The sequence below is a fragment of the Dermacentor silvarum genome, chromosome 1 (assembly GCF_013339745.2).
Source record: "Dermacentor silvarum isolate Dsil-2018 chromosome 1, BIME_Dsil_1.4, whole genome shotgun sequence".
Taxonomy (NCBI): domain Eukaryota; kingdom Metazoa; phylum Arthropoda; class Arachnida; order Ixodida; family Ixodidae; genus Dermacentor; species Dermacentor silvarum.
Genome location: NC_051154.1, coordinates 3398050 through 3421429, shown reverse-complemented (window position 1 = coordinate 3421429; position 23380 = coordinate 3398050). Strand labels below are relative to the sequence as shown.

At 46.5% G+C, this 23380-nt stretch overlaps 1 protein-coding gene across 3 annotated transcripts in view; it reads left to right on the top strand.

Moving 5' to 3' along the window:
* Window positions 1-23380, top strand: part of LOC119456152 (solute carrier family 15 member 2-like) — a 322715-nt gene that overhangs the window by 190913 nt on the left and 108422 nt on the right. For all 3 annotated transcript variants that reach the window (XM_049664629.1, XM_049664623.1, XM_037717785.2), the window contains one exon: window positions 20484-20573. In XM_049664629.1, coding sequence (XP_049520586.1) covers window positions 20484-20573 — 90 coding nt within the window. The remainder of the gene's footprint in view (window positions 1-20483; window positions 20574-23380) is intronic.

Below are 23380 nucleotides of genomic sequence, written 5' to 3'. Positions count from 1 at the left end.
GGGAAGTCTTGATGGCTTCGTGAGGTGGCCGTCAGACCGTGTCTTACGGCGACTTCTAAAGCCCAGGTCACGGCCTGCAGTTGAACCGCAGGTTCCGAGCTGGTCACCGCAGCCTCCCACTGCTCTCGGTTGGATAGCTGCCATTCGGCTCTAGGTTTGAGCTCAGGGCATTCATGCAGGATGTGTGCTAAATCGGCTTTGTCAGCCTCGCATAGCGTACATTCGGGGGAGTGTATCCCTGGGTAGACGATGGATAGTTTGTACGGGTTTGGGAAGGTGTGTGTTTGGAGTTGCCTCCACGTTGCCTGCTGGTTTTTGGTTAAGGATTTGTCAGGGGGTGGGTATTCGAGTCTTCCGTTTTTATAGTATTGCGTAATTTCGTGGTAGGTTATCATGCGCTCTTTTCTTCCTCGCAGGATCGGTTGGCTCATTGCCCGGTTGACGAGTCCTCGGGCAAAATTGTGAGCCGCTTCGTTCCCGGGATGGGACGAGTGCGCAGGGATCCAGATGATTTTGATCTGGCGGCGCGTGAAATGTGTTTTCTTCAGGATTTGTAGCGCCGGTTCGTGGATTCTGCCTTTGGCAAAATTACGCACTGCCGTCTTGGAGTCACAGAAAGTTATTTTGGCTGCGGTATTTGTGATAGCTATTGCTATCGCGGCTTCTTCCGCGTGCCTTCCGAAAATGGTGAGCGCGGTGATTGGTTTGAGGTCGTTTCCTAGCACCCCTGCGGAGAAAGCGTCGCGTTCTCCGAGTTCGGCTACGTCTACGTAGACCGCCTCCTCGTGGTTTGCGTAGTGTTTCTGGAGTGCTTTGGCCCGGGCCTGTCTCCGTTTGCTGTGATACTCCGGGTGCATGTTCTTTGGGATTGGGTCGACCCTGAGGCGACTGAAGATGTCTCTGGGTATGTGCTCGACGTTTGTTTGAGTGCTCTCGTACGGGATGTTTAGTTTCCTTAGGATGTGTCTTCCCGCAGGTGTCTTGGTTAATCTTTCGTATTGGGCTGTTCTGTGTGCTTCAACTAGTTCGTCGAACGTGTTGTGGATGCCCATTTTCAGGAGTCTTTCGGTGGATGTGTATCTCGGCAGGTGGAGCGCCGCCTTGTAGGTTTGTCTTATGAGGCAGTTTACCTTTTCCTTCTCCGCTTTATACAGGTTGAGATATGGGAGGGAGTACACGAAACGGCTGAGCACGAAAGCCTGGATTAGACGCCTAAGATCCGCTTCCTTCATATACCACAGTGTTTGTTGGCGATGCGTCGGATCAAACGGTTGGTTTGGTTCACGCATGCCGTAAGTTTGTTGATAGTGACTGTGTTTTTGCCGTTGCTTTGTAGGTGCATACCTAGTATCCGGATCGTTTGGACCTCGGGAACTAGGGTGTCGTCCACGTATATTTCTATCGGGACTGAGGTCTTTGTGTGGCCTCGTGGATTGTATCTCATGACGAGAAGTTCCGATTTTTGCGGGGAGCACGATAATCCTATCTTTCTGGCGTGTTCTGAGACTATGTCTGCTCCAGTTTGCAGTAGGTGTTCGATCTCTCCGTCGTTTCCCTTGGTTACCCAGAGTGTAATGTCGTCTGCGTATAGGGAGTGCGATAGGTTTGGTATTCCTTTGAGCTGCTGTGCCATGGGTATGAGCGTGACATTGAAAAGGAGGGGTGAGAGTACTGATCCTTGCGGCGTTCCCCTGCTTCCCAGTGTGAAGGGGTCGGATGTGAGTGACCCGAAACGTATCTCCGCCGTCCTAGCGGATAGGAAGGCTTTGACGTAGGTGTGGGTTCGCTCGCCTACTCCTAGATTTGAAAGGGCTTCCGTGATAGCCTCGTGCTTGACTTTGTCGAATGCTTTGGTTAAATCCAGAGCTAGGATTGCTTTGGTTCGTTTGCTGTGAATAGGGTTGATGACCTCCTCCGATAGTCTGAGCATGAGGTCTTGTGTGGAGAGGTGTTGCCTAAAGCCCAACATTGTGCTGGGGAAGAGTTCGTGCTTGTCCATGTGTTCTTGCAGGCGATCTATAATCACGTGTTCTAGCAATTTGTCCAGGCATGACGTGAGGGAGATAGGTCTCAAATTTTGTATTTGTAGACTCTTCCCTGGTTTCGGTATGAAGGTTATCTTTGCGTGTTTCCACGCTGCCGGCAGCTTGCCATTATCCCAGCATTGATTAAATAGTTCTGTGATAGCGTTGATTGATTCCTCATCCAGGTTTCTCAAAGTTCTGTTTGTGATTCCGTCCGCTCCCGGGGCAGAGGATGTGCGGAGTTTGTGTAGCGCCGCCCTCACCTCTGCCGTCGTTATTTCCTCGTCCATTCCAGGATTCGGAGGTCCTTTGTACTCGGGAAGCATTTTCTTGTCGGAGGTATCTAAATATCTGCTCCCGAGTTCGTCGAGGAGTTCGTTGTCTTGAAGGGGGTGTTCGTGTATAATGCGACCGATGTTCTTGTTGTGTGCCGTCTTACAATTTTCAGGGTCTAGGAGGTACCTGAGTAGGTGCCACGTGTCTTTTAGGCCCAATTTTCCACTCATCTGGTCGCATGTTTGACCCCATTGTTGTTTGACCAGCTCTTGTGCGTGGTGTTCTATTTATTTAACTAGGCGAGTAATTTTGAGCTTTAGTCTTTTGTTGTGTTTTTGTTTGAGCCATCTCTTTTGGAGGCTTTCGTGTGCTTGCCACATGTGTAGTAATCTGTTGTCTATTGCGTGTGTTTCCGCTGTGCCTGGTATGCTTGCGGTTTTGACGTCCTTGCCCCGCTGTTCAACCCATTTGTCGAGGTGGTGGTCGTGCTCTGATGAGTCTGTCCCAGTCGGTGGTCGTGATCTCTTTCCTTCCTCTCTTTTTTAGCGATGTGGCCGGGATAGTCGTTTCGATTATATAATGATCGCTGATGCATGCCTAGGCTGCAGGCGGTGTTCCTCCATTTCCCTTCTCCCACGTTCTTACTGAGCGTGAGGTCGGGGCTGGTGTTCGTCTGCACACTGTTTCCTATTCGCGTGGGTTGTAGCGGATCGTTCAGTAATGTTAGGCCTTCGTCTTGGATGTAATTCCATATTGCCGTGCCCTTCTTGTTGTTTATTTTGTAGCCCCAGGCCATGTTCTTGGCGTTAAATTCGCCTACTATTAATAGCGGCTTGTGTCCGCAGAGCCTGAGTGTTTTGTTAACGGCCTCTATTATCGGGGGGTGGTTCGATCGGGGTGCGCTATATACGTTGAGAATAAATAGGCTCGCTTGTCCTCTCCTCTGTGGAATTATTTCCATGAGGAGGCAGTCCACGTCCTTCGTGTCTATTTCGTGTTCGACGGCGGTCAGGTTTCTGTGGACCAAGACGGCCGCACGCGGATTTTGCGCTCCCGTTTTTTCGTATGTTTTATAATTTCTGAGTTTGACTTTAGTTAGCGTTTCTTGCAGTGCTATGATGTCCGGAATTTCCGGCTTGTCTAAGTTTTGGATGTGGAGTTGTAGGTTCTCCCGCTTTGGGCGGAAGCCCCTGCAGTTCCACTGCCATATTTTGATTTCCTTAAGATTTTCCTCCATATTGGTTTGCTCTTTGTACCTGAGCGTTTATGAGACCAGATTTGGATAGTGAGATCGCTACGAGTTGCTCGGCATGATCTGTGAGTTGAGTTTGTATCGTGGCTACGGTAGCCTCTGTTTGGCTTAGTCTGGTCTCTAGGGCGTCCATGCGCCCGTTTAGCTGCGTAGCTAACGCGCCAATTTGTTCCTTCATGTCTGCCCTGATTCTGTCTTCGGTTGCTACTATCTTTTCCTCCATGCGATCAAGTCGGGTGTTCAAGCCTTGGATTAGGTGAATTACATCGTTTAGTGTGGGGCTTTCCGCGTCTTTGACCGTTTCGATCGGTCTCTTTTTAGCCGGGGGGCTTCGTTGTGGTGACGAGGCACGCGAGGATGCCGCGGAGGGGGGTACTGAGCTGTTGGATTTCATAGAAGGGGTGTGTTGTTTTGAGCTTTGTGCTTCTTTCTGGGGGGTGTTTCTACCCTGTAGGTTTACAATCATTTCCTTAAGCTCTTTGATTGTTTCATTTTGTCTTTCAATTATAGCCCTGAGCTCTGAGTTGCCATCTCTCTCTCGGGAGGTCTGCGGTTTCCAGCTCACCTGTTTTGGGCTTTCTTGGTTGTCGGCTTTCGGGAGGGGAGGGAAGGAAGTGGAGCGGCTCCGACTTCTCCGGTATCTTTGGCTGGCGTTGGACCTTCCCCGGCTCCTGGAACGGTGTCTTCCGCTGTCTTGTTGTTGTCCTCGTTGCCATTGGCTTTCGGTGGGTGTTCTTCCCCTGTAGTTGGGTCTTTCGAAGCGGGCCTTGCAGCTTCTGGTGCCCGTGAAATGGTCTCCGTTGCACAGGATGCATTTCGGAGTGCAGTCCGGTGTCTCCTTGGCCGGGTGTTGCGTCCCGCAGCGGTTGCATAGGTTGGTCTCTTCTCTCGGGCAGACGTCAGCTCTGTGTCCGGCCCGTCGGCAGTTAAAGCAGGCTTCCGTTTTGGCACGGAAGGGGTAGCACGGGTATAGTCCTCCGAACAAACGGATTTGGCTGGGTACCTTGTGGGTTCCAGTAAAGGTTATTAGTAACGATGAGGTCTTGCCTAGCCTTTTTGCTTCTGCAATTTGGCACCCTTTGTTGAGGTCCTGGATGTCTTAAAGGATTTCCTGGCGGGTTTGGTCGTCGAGCACGTTGTAGGCGATTCCCTTGATGGCTTCGTCCGGGGCCGGAATGTATGCATTGACAGGGTATATCTGGTCCATGAATCTGAGGTTTTGTAGACTGACGTATTTCTTGACTCTCTCCGCCGATGGAGAGCTCACGGTGAAAGAATTATTGGCTGGATTGACACGCACCTGGTCTTGCTTTCGAGCTGTAGCGATGTCCGTGTCGGACCCCTGGCATACCGTTTGCGGGAGGGTGGTGGCGGTGTGGGAACGGAGATCGAGGCCTCCTTTCGGTCGGAAAACCACTTTATAATCCGTGGCCGGAAGGCGTGGAAGCGGTCTCCTTATTCTGATTGTTGGTCGGCCAGCGGCCGATTTCTCTTTCTCGGCGGCCTTGCCATTGCCGTCGTCGGTCGTGATGGATGACGTAAGCGGCGTCGCAGTTTTCTTCTTAGGGTGGACGAGGTCGTGGGCCTTGATGGCCAAGGTCCAGAGCTTTTCGTTGTTGTACTCTTCCGGGGCGATATCCTCCCCATCCACGGTGCACTCCATTCGGGCTCGGCGCCGGCGGCGGCAGAGAGAGGCCCTAGTCGAGCTAGGCCTAAAGTAGGCCCAGCTCGACTACGTGCGGCTCGGGGGAGAAGTGCCCGAAATCGGGCTAGGGGCAGCTCTTGTCTCCAAAAAACGTAGCGGTTGGGTGCACAGCACCCTCACTGACCTCGGTGTGACGTTCCCGGGTCCTCGCAGTCTGTAATTTCGCCAAAAATTGGTCGAAACTCGGCAGCCCATGCGAAACACGTCCGCACTGCTCTGCGGCAAGATGGCGTCTCGTCCGCGCTACGCTGGAGTTTAACTAGCCGTTCATACACTCTGAGATACCGCGCCGTGCTAGAGCTTCGTCAAGGCCGGCCACCGAGTGAGATCAATGGGGCCGGCGCTTTCGCCTCCGCGCGCGCTTAAAGATCAGTGAAGCGACAATTCTCGGCGTTCGCACGCGCTTCTCATCTCGAAGACCACGCGCGGATGTCTCGGTAGATAGCGCAGCTTGGTTAGACATAAGTGCGAGAGCATGCCGCGTTTCTCAGCGTTTGCCATTCAGGCTTTGTGTTGGCGGCGCTATTATGGAAGCGCGAAAGAGGACTCGTTTTGACGGTGGTTGTGTCGCTATATCGATTCAATGCTTTACCGTCGACAGGCATCTTGAGATGGGTTCTACCGATTGTTTTTCCTGCACCATAGAAACTCGCAAATGTGTGTGGCTTGACCATAAACTCCGGAGGGGCCCCCTCCGGAGTTTTCCGGCGGGGGGGGAGGGAGGGGGCTCTATCCGCCCGGCGACGCCGAAGCCCCATCCCGCTCCTAAAATGTCAGTTCCATAGTCCTGTTACCCAAACCCTTTATGGTTTCTTTTGAGTTGCGTCTACATTTTCCATTAAAATGTTATTGTGGCTAAAAGCTTACTGCATCATTGTTGACGCGGACGGGCACGGCTTTTATTCATACTTTCGCTTTATTTCTGAAAATCCTGGTAATAGGAAAACAAGCGCATTAGAAGCACCAACGCTCCCTCATCCGTATTTTTTTTCACTTCGACATGTTATTTTAATTTTCAGTCTGAACACCATGCACAGACACATTATATTTCAATGTGTACACAGGACAAAATTTATAATATTTTGAAAGAGAAAGAGGTAGCCAACTAACAATTATTTCTAATGATATAGATAGCCTATGTCTAGAGAATCAGTATGTTGCCGTATGTTCAACTCGCGAGAGATTGCTTTGCACACTTTTTTGACACTGAAAAAGACCTGCAGACTTCAGTGACCCCTTCCGCAGAGTCTTTTATCAACGGTGTGTGAAATACACGTGAATGATATGTGCCTCAGCATTGCTTGTCTTTCCAGTAGGTAATGCTAGCGACTCATGAAAAAAAGAACTTATAATTTACAACATATATTGAGGATACAAACATCGCAACGTGCTTGCAGAGGCCATAAATATATATAATTAACTTAGTAACCGATGTGAGGCCAAGCCGGATTCACTCGAAAACAGAATAGCAGTCATACGCAGCAGAGCTTCTACTAGGACTCAGAAAAAAGAAAGAGGCTGCAGTTCTGCCGGAAAGGCGAAGCAGTATTAATGATAGCGAAGCAAAAGACGATTACGTGCAAAAGATTTTTCCCGTATAAATCCGTGTAAAAGCCGCACCCCCAACTTGAAAGCAAATATTTTTTAAAAATCCAACCGAGAAACAATCGCGTTCAGCGCGATTCCGATCGCGCTCCACTGCGAACTTTCCCGCGCAGCGTACTTTCGCGCGTCGCAACTATATAAAAAAAAAGTCGGTTATAACTTAAGAAGACAGGAGATGTGGCCGATTTCCGAAGCGCAGCAGTCGATTTCCACCGCGACTAAAGAAATAGTCCCGCTGACGCGACTCGGCTCAGCTCGAAGCGCGGGCTGCGAAGTCCTCTGTCGGCGGGGTCACCGGCCGCCCGGCTCATGACGTCAGTCTAGAGTGCATGCCCATTGGTGGATGCTCGTGTGCATCCGCCTTTGAGGGGCAAATGCCGCTGCCTTCTAAAGTTGTACACGACTATAGATGGTGAGAGGAGGCGATCGCGGAGGTTTACGGCGGATTTCATACCTGAGTTGGAAAAATTAGATAAAATGGCCCGGTCCCTTGTAAGCCTCGTCAAAATTGCGGCAAAAAAGTGCGGCCCTCACACGAGTCTGTACGTTAGTTATATCGCCTATATGAATTGTAGTAACATTTACTTAATAATTAAAATAACAAACATCGTGCAATGCACGGACCATGTAAACCTGTAAATATCCCGCTGGATAACTACGATCAGTCGCTATCACAACGCCGGCATTATGATGAACGCCGGCAGCGGGGGCGAACGGTTCGTACAGCCATGCGATTCACGGCGACTCCGAAAATTAGATTCATCATCACCATCTGCATATTTTTATGTCCACTACCGGACGGCTTCTGTCAGCGATCTCCAATTAGCCCTGTCTCTTAACTTAGGCTATGCGATCTGTAACACTTGGGGTGCGGAAAAACAGCCTAAGAAGGGAGACATGAAGTTAGCAGTCATCCCTGCTCGCCCTTTATCATTGAACCCCCCCCCCCCCCCAATGATTACCAACAATTGGATACGGCATGCGGGCCGCGTAAGCGTCAACCACACACAGTAATTTGCAGCTAGAAGACGCGTGCTCTCCTACCCATGCGTGCATTTGATCACGTGACCTCCAACTAAAACGAATATTGAGCGCGTTGGAAGATAATGTCCATCAAGCCGCCATCCTTTTCGGCTCAGTGTTGCGGGCTTTTTCTAGCACCCACAGTAGCTCACTCATATGACTTTTGCACTTTATACGGAATATCACGACGACGACGACGGCAGCGAAATTTGCCTGGGGTGTCGATGCAATTGCTGTCGCAATAAAAGGAGAAATTGAAGACAGGCGTCGAGCTCGCTTCTACCGTGGCTGCGGACGTTGCAATGTGCACCGGCTACAAACACAGCATGAGCACCAACGACAAAACCAATAGTGGGCACCTCGCTTATCGGTACTTCGCCAGAACCCATCTGACGCTGAAAAGGAAGCGTATGTTCCACCGTATAAGAACCAGCGGAAACATAACACTAGGCGCCCGGGGAGACAGCGCACGCGAAGGGACCAGCCATCTCGGATGGCCCAAGCTTGAACTCGGCGCAGATTAACTACAAAATGAAGCGCGTGACCCACATGGCAGAGGCAGGAAAAGTAGAAGTTGAGGACCCGTGTGTTCTATAGCCGCTAGGCTAAAGAAGACTCCACGCCGCTATCAAGAAGGTTCCTCAGCTCACGTGCTTCCATCAGCGAGTGACATGTACCGCGCTTTAGAGATATCGATGTCTTATTTATTTATTTGTTAATATGTTTATTTATTTGGGCACCTGATAATTTTTGCTCAATAATGCTTTGTTCTGCCTCCGGAAAATAAACGACACCAGTGGCATAAGACATGCTTTGACATGTAATTAAACTAAGGCGTTATGGAATCACATTAAACTTGTGCAAATAATTCTAGTCATAAATTGTGTTCAGAAATTTTTATATATCGTTTAATGTTTATATATGTTATATATTATCATCTGAATAACTGACCTTTCGTCAGGAAAAGATTTCTTGATTGTATCTTTTGTATTAAATTTTTTACAAGGCGTTACATTGCTTTTTCATAGATGTCTACTTGTGGTACTTGTGATATGCACAAAACACATGTGTCTCCCTAACGTGCTTAATTGAATCCGCTTGTCGCATGGCTCAACCAAGAGACGCCAGTCTCTTGGCGGTGTGAGGGGACTCGGGCTGTCAAACTGAATTCTCTCCTACTCTGAGGTCTTGCAAATACGCATATAAGCTCGTCACTTCAGTGAACAATCTTGTGCGGTCACACGAAGTTTCCAGTGTAACTGTTATTAAAGGTAATATATATATATATATATATATATATATATATATATATATATATATATGCATACATGGGTGAGGTTTGGAAAGCTGATCAGGCCCCAGCCCCCCCCCCCCTCCCCTCCCCCGGAAAAATGAAAACTTTCCGCCTATGGATGCAATGCATATGAGCTCTCAGTTACGTACGTGCGAATCGCGCGCTGCAGCGCAAGCTCGTGCGCTGCTCGCTTGATGTAGCTTTTAATGACAGCGCTCGAACACCGATGTGCTGTAATCAATACTGCCTTGCTGCGCTGAGGCAGTGGAGCACTTGCTGAGGCAGTGGCGCACCGACGAGTGGGGGGGAGGGGGGGGGGTGTTGTAACCTCCCCCCCACACTCCACGCTCCAGCCCCACCAGTCCAACGTGTACCTTCAGTGCTCTGTTCACATTGTCATTACAATTCAGGATGTGGCTTGAGGTCGAATTTTCGTGATTAACAAACACTCTATGATTGCCTTGTATTTATTTATTCACTCTTAAATTACGTTAAGTAAAACGCTGAAGAAATAAACATCGTCATCATCCTTGGTGTCATTATTATGATAGTTATGAGGATTTTTTTTTTGCTGTTGGATTCCTCTGGCTAAAGCAAGAAAATTGCATATTATGCAAAGTGCTTGCTCCCCCCCCCCCCCCCCCCCCCCCCCCCCCCGTTTGGCAGAGATCCTGGGTGCGCTACGGGCTTCAGGTCAAAGATGGGCACATTTAACTCTCGAACCTGTGCTGCTCGTAGTGGGGTAGTGAAATTATCCAGTGCACCCGATGGTCCGCAGCGTGAGGCCTTGAAGGAAAACGGTAGAATCTGATGTTGGGATTGAGGCCTTCTCGCTCTTGGCAGCCCATGACGCAACTGTAACGACCGTGACGCTTTTTAAAGCCTGAGCTAGGTCTCTCCGGATCGGCGTCGCCGATTCCTTCTGCTTCCAGCATTACGTCCCACGGCACACGGAGAGTCCGTTTTCGTAAAACTAGGCTGCGGCCAGCTCGCGGCGTGATCTGTGAGAAGCAACAAGCCTTTTCGCACTCGCAACAGGGCAAGTGCGAATCAACGCAAAGGCTAGAAACGTGCTTCGTCACTGCCAGGGCTCAATACTACCCAAGCTGGTACTACCCAGATAACTTTTCTCGCCACCACCAGGCACCGCTACTATACCTCAAACTCGAGCGCAAGACGCCCATACATTTAAGTTGAGACACTTTGGCACGATAATTGTTGCAGGCTTTCCTACTAAGAAAGGAGGCACGAACTCTATTAGTGATACGTATGTTTATCTCTTGGGAAACCAGTTGCAACTGTTTGACACAATGCTGTGATCGTGACTGCTGCACGCATGCGCAGGTGTTGTATTATTGTGACTTCACTCTATGAATAAACAGAGCTCCTCTTTTCGTTTCTGCTCCCTCCTACTATGTTTCCACGTGGCGCCAATGTGCACCCCCTATCATCTATCTGCCTTCTTTTGCCGTACGCAAGCCGACAGAGGGATTTTTGTTCGCATGACAGTTGTAATGTTGACACACTAATATGCATTCACACATGAAACCTCACTGCTCCAAGTGCAGTTCCTTGCCGCCATTCCATGACACTACAATACTTTCAAACACAGGGATGAGCTAACTAGGAAGATTATCGAGGCTCTTGCATTACCAAACGTAATGACACCTGTATTATCCAGCAGTCTTTCAGGCCGTACGATCAAAAGTTATCATTTTTGCAAGTCTGCATAAAAATTGACGCATAATTTCAACTAAACAGACGAGCATGTTTGTTTATAAATGTTTCTGTTGATAGCAAGACATTTGGTGTGCGTATTTAAGACTGCATTTTTCGAAATAAACGCTTGTGGCGAGTGCAGCACTTGTGTTGTCTACTGTGTTTTTGTGCACTGCCTCCCTCCTATTCATTATGAAGGGACAGAACTGCGGCTGCTTCCTGAATTGTTTGAGCGTCTTTTCTACCGCACTAAGCATGAACCAACTAGCCCAACAGCAAGTAGTAATGTTCTCTTAGGTCAGTGGCGCAGCCAGAAATTTTGTTCGGGGGTGGGGCTCAGGTTGCAGCGCGCCCTCCTCCTTATAGAATTTGTCGGGGGATCAAATACATGAATAATAACTGCATTGCCAATGCCATTGTATATTAGATGCTGCAAACGAATTATCGAATGCTACGCACTGTCAAGTAAAATATGTATTTTTTCATAAATGAATATATTCGTATGTCCCAAAAATTCTGGCAGAAATAACTGATATCAATTCGGCCACGTTTTTTTTGTCTGTTTAATAAGTAAAGAAAATATCGCACGGACTTTAGAACTATATCAGTTCGAAACCAGCAAAGCAGTGTATACAGCTGATATGAAGAACGTAAAGGCCATGAAATGAATAAGTTGAGGACAAATATTTTGATGAATCTTCGTCATTCAAGAACCTTCTTTACATTTTTGCACATATGCAACGGCCAGGACAAAAACCTCAATGACGCTGTCCCTCGTTGCAATAGATTGCGCAGGAGCAGCTGTTACTGGTCGTGTATTGTAATTACACCGAGATTATACTCGCAACGTAAGTACAAATAAAAAGTAGGAGAGAGAGAGAGAGAGAGAGAAGTCATAAGGGAAAGGCAGGGAGGTTAACTATGCTGAGCCCGGTAGGCTACCCTGCACTGGGGAAGGGGGAGAAGGGATTGAAAGAGAAGGAAGAGAGAAGTTCACACGTTGCAAATTTACAGTTCATCGCTGAGTTTCGTCACAGGCGGTCATACAGGCTTGTGCACTTCAAAAAACGCAGCAGCGCGTTTGTAGCCCTGCACATAGCAGACGCACGAGGCCACGCGCCCAAGATATTTTCCTCCGTAAAAGGCCTGTCGTCTAAGTGCCCCAAAGCCGTCCGAAGGGCAATCCTCTCATCTGCGTATCTGTGGCAGTCACATAAAAGTAAGAGTTCTGCAAAATATACATTATAAATGTGAAGATAGCATGGAATATACAAATGCGAAGATAAAACTCGCTAAAGGGCAAAAAAGAGTAGCTGGAAACAAAGTTCACTGCTCGTATACACAACACCTCGCAACAAGATATTTAAATGTATACGTCTAAGTCTCCAATAAATCTACGTATTTAAGCAAACGTCACTGTATATTATGCGTCAAACAAGACAAATAAACACGTTGCGGAGTCAGAGATAGTAAACTTTGCGCACAGAAAGACAGATGATCTAGGCAAGAACATAACTATGATCGCAGAAATCGTGAAATGTACTTGGGCCATGCAGCGGTCGCGACAGTGCCATGTGGGTAGAATAATAGAGGAATAATGCATAAATCAGTACGAAAATGTGTAATTTAACTGCCTGCACAACGCCAACAATTATTCTGCACCCAAAATTAAAGGAGTGTATTCCTTCGTTTCAAAAAAGAAATAAAAGCAGGTAGCTGAAAAGGAAAGAAAAGGACAAACGAAAGGTACAGATGATGCGGCAAGTTGAACTACCCAATATCCGAGATTGTTTTTGGCAAACGCCGCGTGGGTGGGCTTTCAATGAGCAAAGTCGGTCAAGATTGGTTATTGATGTTCTCGTAATTTTTGTATTCGCATGATAATGTTGATCATGATGCTAACTGCTAGAATAAACGGCTAAGATTTCTGCGGTTTTAAAAGCTTACGAACAGTCATACCTTTTCATAATTATGAGCTTATGGACCTTAAAGAACAGAGCTTTTTACTTGCATTGATTTTTGCTGCTTCGCTATCTAAAGGACAAACTTCTCTCGGCGGGGAAGTTGAGCGAAGCGGTCAATGACTTCGGACACGTTGATGCCGACGTCTCTGTGGGTGTATAGAAGCACCAGTCTAACCATGCGTTCCACAGATATTGTAGAGCGCAAGTAGTTTTTTAGTAAACTCTTGTTAAAAATATTCTCTCTGCGCTTACAGGGGTCACTGGAAGGGTGACTAGAATCTGGAACAGTTTGTGCACATTTACATAGAACCTGCAGTCGCAAAGAGAGAGGGCATCTATTCCGGTGCTAAAACCTAAAACACTCCCTCGATGCCGTTGGCATCCTTGTTTAGGTACCTTGCACAAACAGTAGGCTGTTCAATTCCAGTGATGTCCGTCGTTTCGTCAGGAAGTATGCTGAAGCAGCCTGCTTTTGCAACTAGGCTTTCTTTGATAATTTCGCCACAAATTTCTATAATTTGGTTTTGTGCATCTGGGCTTAAATACGAGGCATTACTGGGGCAACTTTCCAAATGGTTCTTCAGATATGTATCTCCACAATCAGCTCGCATGCGAAGAAGCGCTCTGAAAATACCTGTACTTTCAGCGGGTGCTATGCTTAAATCCATAGTGTCCCTGTGGCCACGGAGAGCCAGACCTTGTAGCCCGCAAAAAGAATTTCCTCAATAATAGGCCATTTCCTTTCTCCTGTTTTCTCATATTTTACTTTGCCTCCCCTTGTCCAGCTGATCGATCACATTGGGCACGCTTCCTGAAAATGTTTGGAGAAAATTATCAGCTGCTAGCTCACAGTCATGGTAATATTTAGTATTTTCGTGTGTGTGGAAGATTGCGAGCGCGTGCTTTCATTTTTGGAACGGCTTGGACACGACGGCTCCAGTACACGCATGTTGGTACAAGTTAATAACAGCATTAACCCCATAAAGTTCCAGAATTGAAAATCTTTTAAAGCCCGCCTTTGGAAATTTCATTGCACTTTTCGCGTCAAAAGTCTATGAGAACTTTATACCCATAAAGTTTCGGAATTGAAATCCATGCGCTCCGTAGATTCCGCGGCCGCTGCCAGATGCCGCAACGAAAAGCCCTTGAACGAAAAGCCCTATCGAAAAGCCCTTGAAAGTTTGTGCACGGATGGGGCTCCTTGCGTTACGTGACCCCAGGTGCCACGAAATCTACACCAAGTGCCACTAAATCCAGCCCGAGTTAGTGCCGAGCGCGAAAAAGACATTGTAGACAGAATGCAGAATGATTCCTGGCGTCGCTGGTAGTTTTGGTCGGCGGTGCATGCCGGCACGAAACAATTTCGGGGGGGGGGGGGGGGGGCTGAGGCCCCATCAGCCCCCCCCCCCCCCCCCCCCCTGGCTACGCGCCTCTCTTAGGTGTTCACTGCAAGAGCTTCCCGAGTTCTTTATTGGCGATCAATGCGCTTCCACCACGAGACGTTATGGGTGAAAATAACATCTATTTACTTGTATTCATAAACACGTGTAAGTGTTACTCGGGCAGTGGAGCCATTAAACATGGAAGGTAAAGCTAGATTAGAAAATGTAATCCTCACTGTTTTGCTCAAGTTCATCTCTCATGGATCGCACCGCGCGCAGAACGTTGTAAATGAATCATTAACGTGGTGATAATCAACAGGGAACTCTATGGTGTCATTAATACAGAGTCATCGACGTATTTTAGAGGAGATCTTACTGGGCAGTTTGATACAAAACTCTATTAGGTGTAGTACGGATTCCTGTGGAACCTCGGCAGTGGAGTAATAAGCTGAAACAAGGGCGACATACTGGTAACGTTGATACACCAATCGAGTTAAACCAATTTTTTTTTAGGATACAGTTTATTTTATATAGGAACTTTGAGTTAATTACCGTGTCGAATGCTTTCGAACGATCACTGAATATAGCGTCTATTTGGTTTCCAATATCCAAATCAAGGCATGTGTTGTGGGTGAATCTAATTAATTGTGTTACAGTGCTAAAGTTACTTCTGAAGCCATGCTTAATGTTAGTAAGTTTGGCGAAATTTTATAACGTTTGCGTAATTCATGTGTTGGACGTTTTACGGGAAAAGAGATTTTTAAAAATGTGTCAGTAATTACAAAAGTGCTGCTTATAACTTAATTATTGTTCGGTTAACCTTAGCTACTTTCCGTGCTGAAGGAACCATGCTGAAAGGAAGATATTTATTTGGGGAATTCAGAGGGGTGATATAGCGGTAAATGTGAAAGAAATCACACTTTCTTGAGGTCCCGTATAGGTGATTTTAAGCGCGTTGCAAAGTGTTGTTCAGTAGACACACCTCTTCAAGGAGCAAAGTTCCTGTGGTGCAGACCACCGTCAGTTGCTCTCTATACAAAATATGCGCACGTTAAATCGGTTTTAGGCAAGTTATGCCGTGTTGTTGGTATGATCGCGCGACACAGAGCTATACTACCTCTCAAAGCGTCTTGTTTACAATACACTCTTTTTTTTCTTCATTATATTATTGTTTATTGGTATGGGGCACGACGACATGTACAAACCTTGAAGGAATACATATACTGCAAAAAAGTTTGTTCGAGCACTTTTTAGTGCACCATATAATTGCCGTACTTCCGATTTATTTTTGAAAGCAAACATAATCCCCGTGTTTAATCTTTACAATTATAAGTTAAGTATGGCGTTTAAACGGGAGGTAAAAGAAAAGTTTTTTTTCACGAGTTATCTCAATAAAAACACTCATTCATGCGCCACTCGATCGTTACACAGGACAGACTGCGCGGGCAAATCATTGTATGCAAAAAATATCGTACACACTTTTAAATTTATTTGATAAATCAGATATTGAGCTACAAACAGCTTCTGTACAATTTCATCAATCCCTGCTCACATGATAAATAAAGAGCATGCCTTTTTTTTGTTCATTTTTAACTTCTGTGACTGTTTCATGTGAAAGTACATTAACTTGAGGCTTTTGTATTGTGAATAAGTGTGCTGTTGCTGCCTGCTTTGTAGAGGTGGCTGTGGGATTCATTCTAGTTGCTTGTTTCTCAAGCGATTTTTACCCGCAGTCATCGTCGATGGAAGTAAACATTACAGCTCTACCAAGTGACCGGCTTCCCACACTTCATATGCGCACTCCTAATGCTCTAAAATCACGGGCAGGTACCGCGCAGTCTACGTAGATTAACGACATAGGAACACATTAGGGATTCATCGGGACCACAATACTATTTAATATCTAGGTTCAACACAAGATTCGAAACTCCTTCAAGAGTAACTTCAATATGTTGAATACAGCGGTTCGAGTCACTATTTGCAGAAGGAACCACTTCAGTGCTCTTTGAAAAGACTGAGTGAAAGGATTTACTTAAAGCAATAAGAATCTCGGTAGGATAGTCAACAACCTCATCAGTAACCTCAATAACGCAGTTGAATCTGATTGGTAAGATAGAAAAGCATAACTTTCTAGGGTTATCCATGAACAAACAAGGAAGTTGCAGTTGGAAGATTTGGAAGAGACGAAACTTCATCAATTGTGTTAGCGAAACGGGCAACTCTGTCACGATTTGTTGGGTCCATAAAGCGCCTGAGCCTTCGTATTCGACGTGAAAGATGCAGGGTATCTGCATGCGTTCACGGAATTCCCGTTTTTTATAACACAATGAAACGAGCAATACATATTTTAACCATATTTAAATGTACCTGACAAGGTCATCAAAACTACCACCAACACTCAGCATTCAAAACGTGTCAGAGTTGTCAGCCAGACTTTCACTAATTGAATCCTATTCCGCTTTTCGAATGTCACGAAATGCACCAAAAAGAAAACATGGCTTTGGAAGATAGTCGTTAATTGTAACTAGGACAGCCTTGTGGTCTGATATACCTTCAGTAAAGTGATACACGAAGGCGCTAGCTGTAAGGCCGGAACTTGAGAACACTAATTCTAGAACAGAACTTTGCCTGGTAGCGTCCTACACACATGAGTCAGCCCACGCGATAAATAATTACGTCTTCATCTTAGTAAAGATCATGAGCACAGAAAGATAGGGAAGACCAGTGGGCACAAGGAATATTGAAATCGCCCGTGCATATAAAGTTTGACGAAGAGAAATTGTGCTCATGCAGGAAATTACTGAGCGCAAGCAATTGATTTGGAGATGAGCTGGGAGGGCGATAAAAGACGCAGATAACAATACGCTGCTTTCGTGGGTGCACCAAACAAATGCCGTGTAGGGCATGGAGGGGAAATGACCGACAATTTAGCTTTGGACCAGAGAGGCATTGCAAAACTGCCGCCCTTGGCACATGGTCCGAACCTTGACGTCGGTAATGGAATCAGTTCCACGTAGAATATGCTATCATACATCTAGGTTGCTGTAATGCCAACAACGTAAACTGAGTAAGTAGAAAAAGAATAAAGAAAGCTTGCAAATTCATTCGTTATGCTTCTTGCATAATGCTTCTTGCAAAATAGCAAGTTGCCCAATGACGTAAGCCGACGTGGCCAAAGTAGGGCTAGCCGAATGACCAGTGTTTTAAAGCAGGATTAGAATTATCACTGCAGTAATGCCAAACTTTATCAATGAAAAGGTGGTCCTACCGCAGCTTAACTACCGAACCGTTATTGCGGAAGAAGGCAGCGACATCCCAGATATTCTTTCTCTCTACTCGCTAACTAGGCGAAAAATGTGCTCTAATGTGAAATTCCCAGCCGTGTAGTTTGAAATGATTTTAATGCGGAGCATTATATAGGACGCTCTGAGCAAGATCACGCAAGGTCATTGTCAACGTTTTCACTCACCATTAAAAATCAATTTTTCGCTTACAAAACCGGCAAAACAATGGCTAGACCTAATATTGTCTATGAAAATGAACAATAAAGAGGAAATGTGCCACAGATATGAGTGAAATTTACAATTAAACTCAATTTCTTGGTTTTCCCGGGAGTGTCAATTTATAAGCTAACTTAGGAGTTTTAAAATAGCCAATCTGTTTATTCTATGTAGTAAGGGCTCGTTTAGGTGAAACATGTGACCATACGATAATTTGAGACCCGGGTCATCTGGGCCACATCCGTAACAAAATCCGAAGCTCCGCGCTGCTTCACGCGCTTGATTATTGGTGCAAGGATTCGGCAGCACAGGAGGTGAGCGTTTCTTCTACGGCCTGCGCCAACACAGCCAGGGATAGGCAGCGCTACTCTAATCCAACGGCAAAAGAGCAGCGAAAAGGATTATCTCTCAAACGCGCAAACGTAGCGCGCCAGTATCTAATGCTTCGCACCGCGTAAATTATGGGAGTTACGGCCATACCTTCTGAACACCGCAATACTTGGGCTAAATTTATTACTTGAATGATAACAGGATGCGTGCGGGCTTCATGGGTTCTACCCGTTATGTAGCAGAGTTCTAGGCCATGCAAAATACTCTTCTGATACAATTCTCAAGCCCATAATTCTTGGAACAGTGCTTTACAAGTGCATCTTATTGAGCACGCAAAATTTTCATGCGAGGCGCTGCAATCGCTATTTTCGGAACATCCAGATTATTCGAGCGCAGATACGCGAGATGCAAAAATATCAAAGCTTGAATTCAATCACTGTTGGAAAACTTTTATTTTGACATTATATCGAACCCTTTGTTTTTGACTAGCGAGTAACTCGGAGCGCATTTCGATAACTGAGGAACTAAAAAAAGTCGCAGTTTCGCCCGAAAGGCGAAGCATCGCTTGGGATAGCAAATTAGTAGAGAGCTGTACGAAACAAGGGTAGTGGTTTAATGGGCCGTATAAGCTTGTAAACATTCGCTTACTAACTAAATAGACAAGCACGTTGTCACGCGCACAGGTAAACATGAACAGATCTCGCTCGATGACCGCGGAAACTCGCTGGGAAAACACCGGAGAAAGCGCGCCAGCAGTAGCGGGCAAATTGACCTTCACGCTGTCTCTCGTGTCGCTTCAATGCGAACGTCGAAAGCACAGCGCATACGATGCTACCTGCACTCGGCGCATGTCCCGATCGCAGATCGCTTTCAAGAAACGGCACCCGCGTGGCCGCCCTGTGAGCAGAATGCATCCCTCCTCCTCCTCCCCCTTCCTCTCCGTCGCCTCGCCCTCGTGCCTTCTGGCCTGCCTTTCTCTCTCGCGTGCGCTACATTGAGCCGCATCACCCTCGTACGCTTTCACTCGCACACACAGCGTAGGGCACTCGGCGACGATTTTATCGCCATCGGACTTGATACGGAATCTCACGGCGACGACACCGGCGATGGAAGAAATGCGCTTGGGGGGTCGTTATAATTGCTATCGCAATAAAAAAAAATTGGTGGGGCTTCCATCCTTTAGAGATCTTTGGTGACTTTAATGGCATTAGGAATCGATCTTATGCTTCTTGGGTAATTGTTTATAATATGTTTGATGCGGTGATTACGATGAAAGATGGCACATACTGACTGACAGTGACCCAAGTCGGCATTAAAGATGTTTATCGAAGAACACGTAGTGGCAAATACCCTGTGGCCCAAGATGACGTCCAAGCCTGGCTGATTGGAGCCCAAGTTTGCGTGAAAGGCCATTGAAGAGAAACACATGCCTACGGGCGACGCAAGCTAACGTGAAAAAGGGCCACTGCAGAACAGCTCATAACCAGTGGCACATTTCCACTGACCCAAGTTTACGTCAGACAGATCCATTGCACCAGCACCCAGAGTTACGTACCCCGACGGTTGGTTTTGAGCCAGATGGCCCCAGCACAGCCACACGATGTTCTGCCCATTTGGACGTGGACTTTCTAGTAACCCAAGTTGGCTGGAAAGACGTTAGCCGTGGGCATAGATACACAAAGAGGTAGAGTCATACCATAAAAAGGGGTAAGTTCCCAAAGAATCCTAATAGCACCGTAATTCATGAGTGGGTTCCATTAATTTTTCTTGATTGTGATCTTTCTAGATCCTCGAGTGTGTCAGTAAAGGGCTAATCCCGCGTATGTATTTTTTTTCTTTCGTAGATGCCGCTTATGCGTGAATTTCGATTCTTCGTAACTTCGCTAGTTGGTTCATATCCGCAGAAAGAAATTATGAGAGCGAAAGCAAGAGGAAGAGAGGTTTTATAAAAACGTCTTGTCTACGTGTTTGTAAAACCTGTCATTACTTCATGTTGAATATTTTTATGGCTATCAAATCTCACCGCTTGCGAACAAGATGCATCGACGAAACTCTCGGAGGCACCGTAATTCACGAGTCATCATCATCAGCCTATTTATGTCCACTGCAGGACGAAGGCCTCTCCCTGCGATCTCCAATTACCCCGGTCTTGCGCTAGCTGATTATAATTTGCGCCTGCGAATTTCATCACAAATCATCACCCCACCTAGTTTTCTGCCGTCCTGGACTGCGCTTCCCTTCTGTTGTTATCCATTCTGTAACTCTAATGGTCCACCCGCTATCCATCCTGCGCATTACATGGCCTGCCCAGCTCCACTTTGTCCACTTAATGTCACGAGTGGGTTCCATTATTTGCCATGATTGTGATCTTTCTATTTGCTCGAGTCTGTCAACTTTCTTTTCTTGCAGAAATCGCTTATCGCCGACATCAAGGATGTGCTGCACGTGCTTGTGCTGTATGCGCCTTTGCCCGTCTTCTGGGCGCTCTTCGACCAACAGGTGAGGCACCATCGATGTGGTAGTTAGATTCCAGTGACAGCAGCTAACAGAGAGCACAATGTCCTTAGGCACTGTATACGAATGCATATGAATTTTCGAGGTGTCATCTTTAAATCGAACATTTTGATAGTGTACGCACACTACTTTGCGCACTCTACGGTATATGTACGTGCAGTCCGAATTACATATGTCAGTTTTGCACGTTTACCGCTCTGCTGGCTTTCCAAATGTTCGCGCTACTTCCGTCATAGAGCTGCTCAGAAGAGCGGGCGTGGAACAAGTTTCGTGAAGAGTATGTGCGTAATGACTGTGGCTTGGCGTGGCGCATTATTTTCACCAAGGCGTTATGGTAAACGGCGCACAGCTGCGTGTGCTAAGGCAACCAATTCGGAGATCTTGTGCTCTGTTGTACTGGCGCCGTTATCTATATATGTCGACAGAGCACAAAGTTGTTGTAGCGTAATTGCAAGACGGCAGTGTATTACGGAGAGACAACCAAGTCTGCGGTGTGGGCCTCGTAATAAGCCTCGCCAACGCGTCGATTTGCACCGTAAAAATTGGTACGCAGTCTATCCACACTTGAAATGACGAGAGCGACAGGACTGCGCAAACAGAAAGATTGGTTTGGTTGCGCTGCCCGAAACAAAGAATTGACTCCGCGCAGTGTAGGTCGTTTGTATGGAACTCGGGAGGCAGCTCCTGTCAGAGTGGCGGTCACTTCGAGCTTTTTAATCGGCAGGTTGTCAGAAGGAAACTTGTTTAAACAATGCTACTCTAGTTTTCGGTGTATGGTGCCGGAGTGAGGCAACGTCATTAGAACCAACTCAGTTTCACAGCTCCGCTGAAAACTCTGTGGCGGTCGCGAGAACTAACGGCGCTGCGAAATCGAGTCGCGCTACCGGCAGCGCTTCCGGTGGCGCACCTTCTTTGCTGCGGCTAAAGGCTCCGGCGAGGGCCTTTTTCTGTGAACTGCCGCGCCGCTGCTGCTCCGCACCCGTGGGCTTTTCGCGCTCGCAAAGCGCGCGGGAAGCGAGGGTCGTCTGGCACGCGCTCTAGTTTTTTGCCATCAGTTTCTACGCAAAGCACTTAAAGACTATTTAAATTCAACAGCTGCATGGAGCTTACCCATCTTTGAGCATTGTCTTTGTGCTTGGGCAGCAAGAGAATGCAAAAACTAACGCGTCAAACTCATCAGCGCGGACTAGCTCCGGTGCTAGAATTCTAATGCGGTAATGCGTCCGTAGAAACGCGCCAAATGAGCCCGCGCAAGGAAAGAGCGTAAAAAATGGTATTCGCATGGGTACGCCGGCAATAGCGCCATGATTGTAAGAATAAGAGTAATGAAAAATGTAAATTACTCGCGAAGTCAAGTCAAATACTTACGTGCGTGCAGTGACCGCTTCGCTCACCACTACGCGCTTTTCACTCACGGTCAGTAGTAGTTTAGAGCCATATGCATATTTATTCATGAATTTTGTAGCCTCGACAATACTTTATTATGAACAGAGCGCAGGGAGTAAGGGAAACAAGAGAAGGAGCAGAGACGGCCCTAACGCCGCAATATTCTTGCCCTATTTCGCTTCAGAGATAGCGTATACGAACAATTCTTGCTGTACGCTACCTCTTCAATACAAACTTCCCGCACGATGTACCTTAAGGTTCACCGTGAGCGAAGCTTGTTTTAAATTCAGGCATTCGAACGAAAAGCCATTCCCGCCAATAGGTAAACAAACATAAAAAACGGTGAACAAATATATATTTTTCTACGTTGAAATGAATAGATAGCTACTACTGGCCTAGCCATTTACTCATTTGTTATGCAAAAGTTATTGCTGCGAAAAGTTATTGCTGCCTTGTTTTAATAATCCGTGAATCCGCTCTGAAATTACCAACATGTAACTTCTCATGATATCATACTTATTGCTTAACGCGTGATTTTTTTACGTAAACGAATAAGCATTCATGGCGTGTGACGATGCTAGTGCTTGCATTTTATTGAGTGGAAAATCGTCTTGAAAATTACTGTCTTTGATAAACTACAAATATCGCTATTTTATTCTGCATATCCCTAAAATAGTTACCTTCAATCACTATAACATGAAAAGTTTATGTTCTGGTGATTAGTTGCCTCTTTAATTACGTAACTACAAGTACGTAATTAATTATCAGCAAGTATATTTGCTGTGTACGAACCAGCGAGCATACGCAATAAATATTCCTAAAGTTACTTTCATGTTAAAATTCGCTTAGTGTTTGCGCTCTTGCAACGCAAGAAGGCGAAATACGAGTTGCACATACGTAATCCATCATGTTCGTTTTCTGACGCTTGCTCGTAATTATGAAATGAGGCATACGTATACAATGTTGCACTGTTAGCGTTTCATTTATATTGGTTTGTCTTGTTTTTTGCCGCGCATATTTCTCGCGCACCCTTTACATTGGTAGGTTGTACTGCTAAGCTCGATGACGTGGGTTCGATTCCCGGCCACGGCGGATTACATTTTGATGGAGGTGAAATGCATAAAACACCCGTGTACATAGATTTAGGTGCACGTTAAAGAACCCCAGGTGGTCGAAATTACCGGCGCCCTCCACTACGGCGTCTCTCATAGCCATATTGTGATTTTTGTATGTAAAACCCCCAAAATTATCATTACTATTATTACCCTTTACCTGTGCTCTCAGTTCTTCATGATATATGGGTAAGTTCGACACGTTGACATCGAGATTGGCATTCAACACGTTCTTATCGTCACACCCACACCATCAGAGTGTTTTCTGGGCGAAAAATACGGGTTTGCACCACA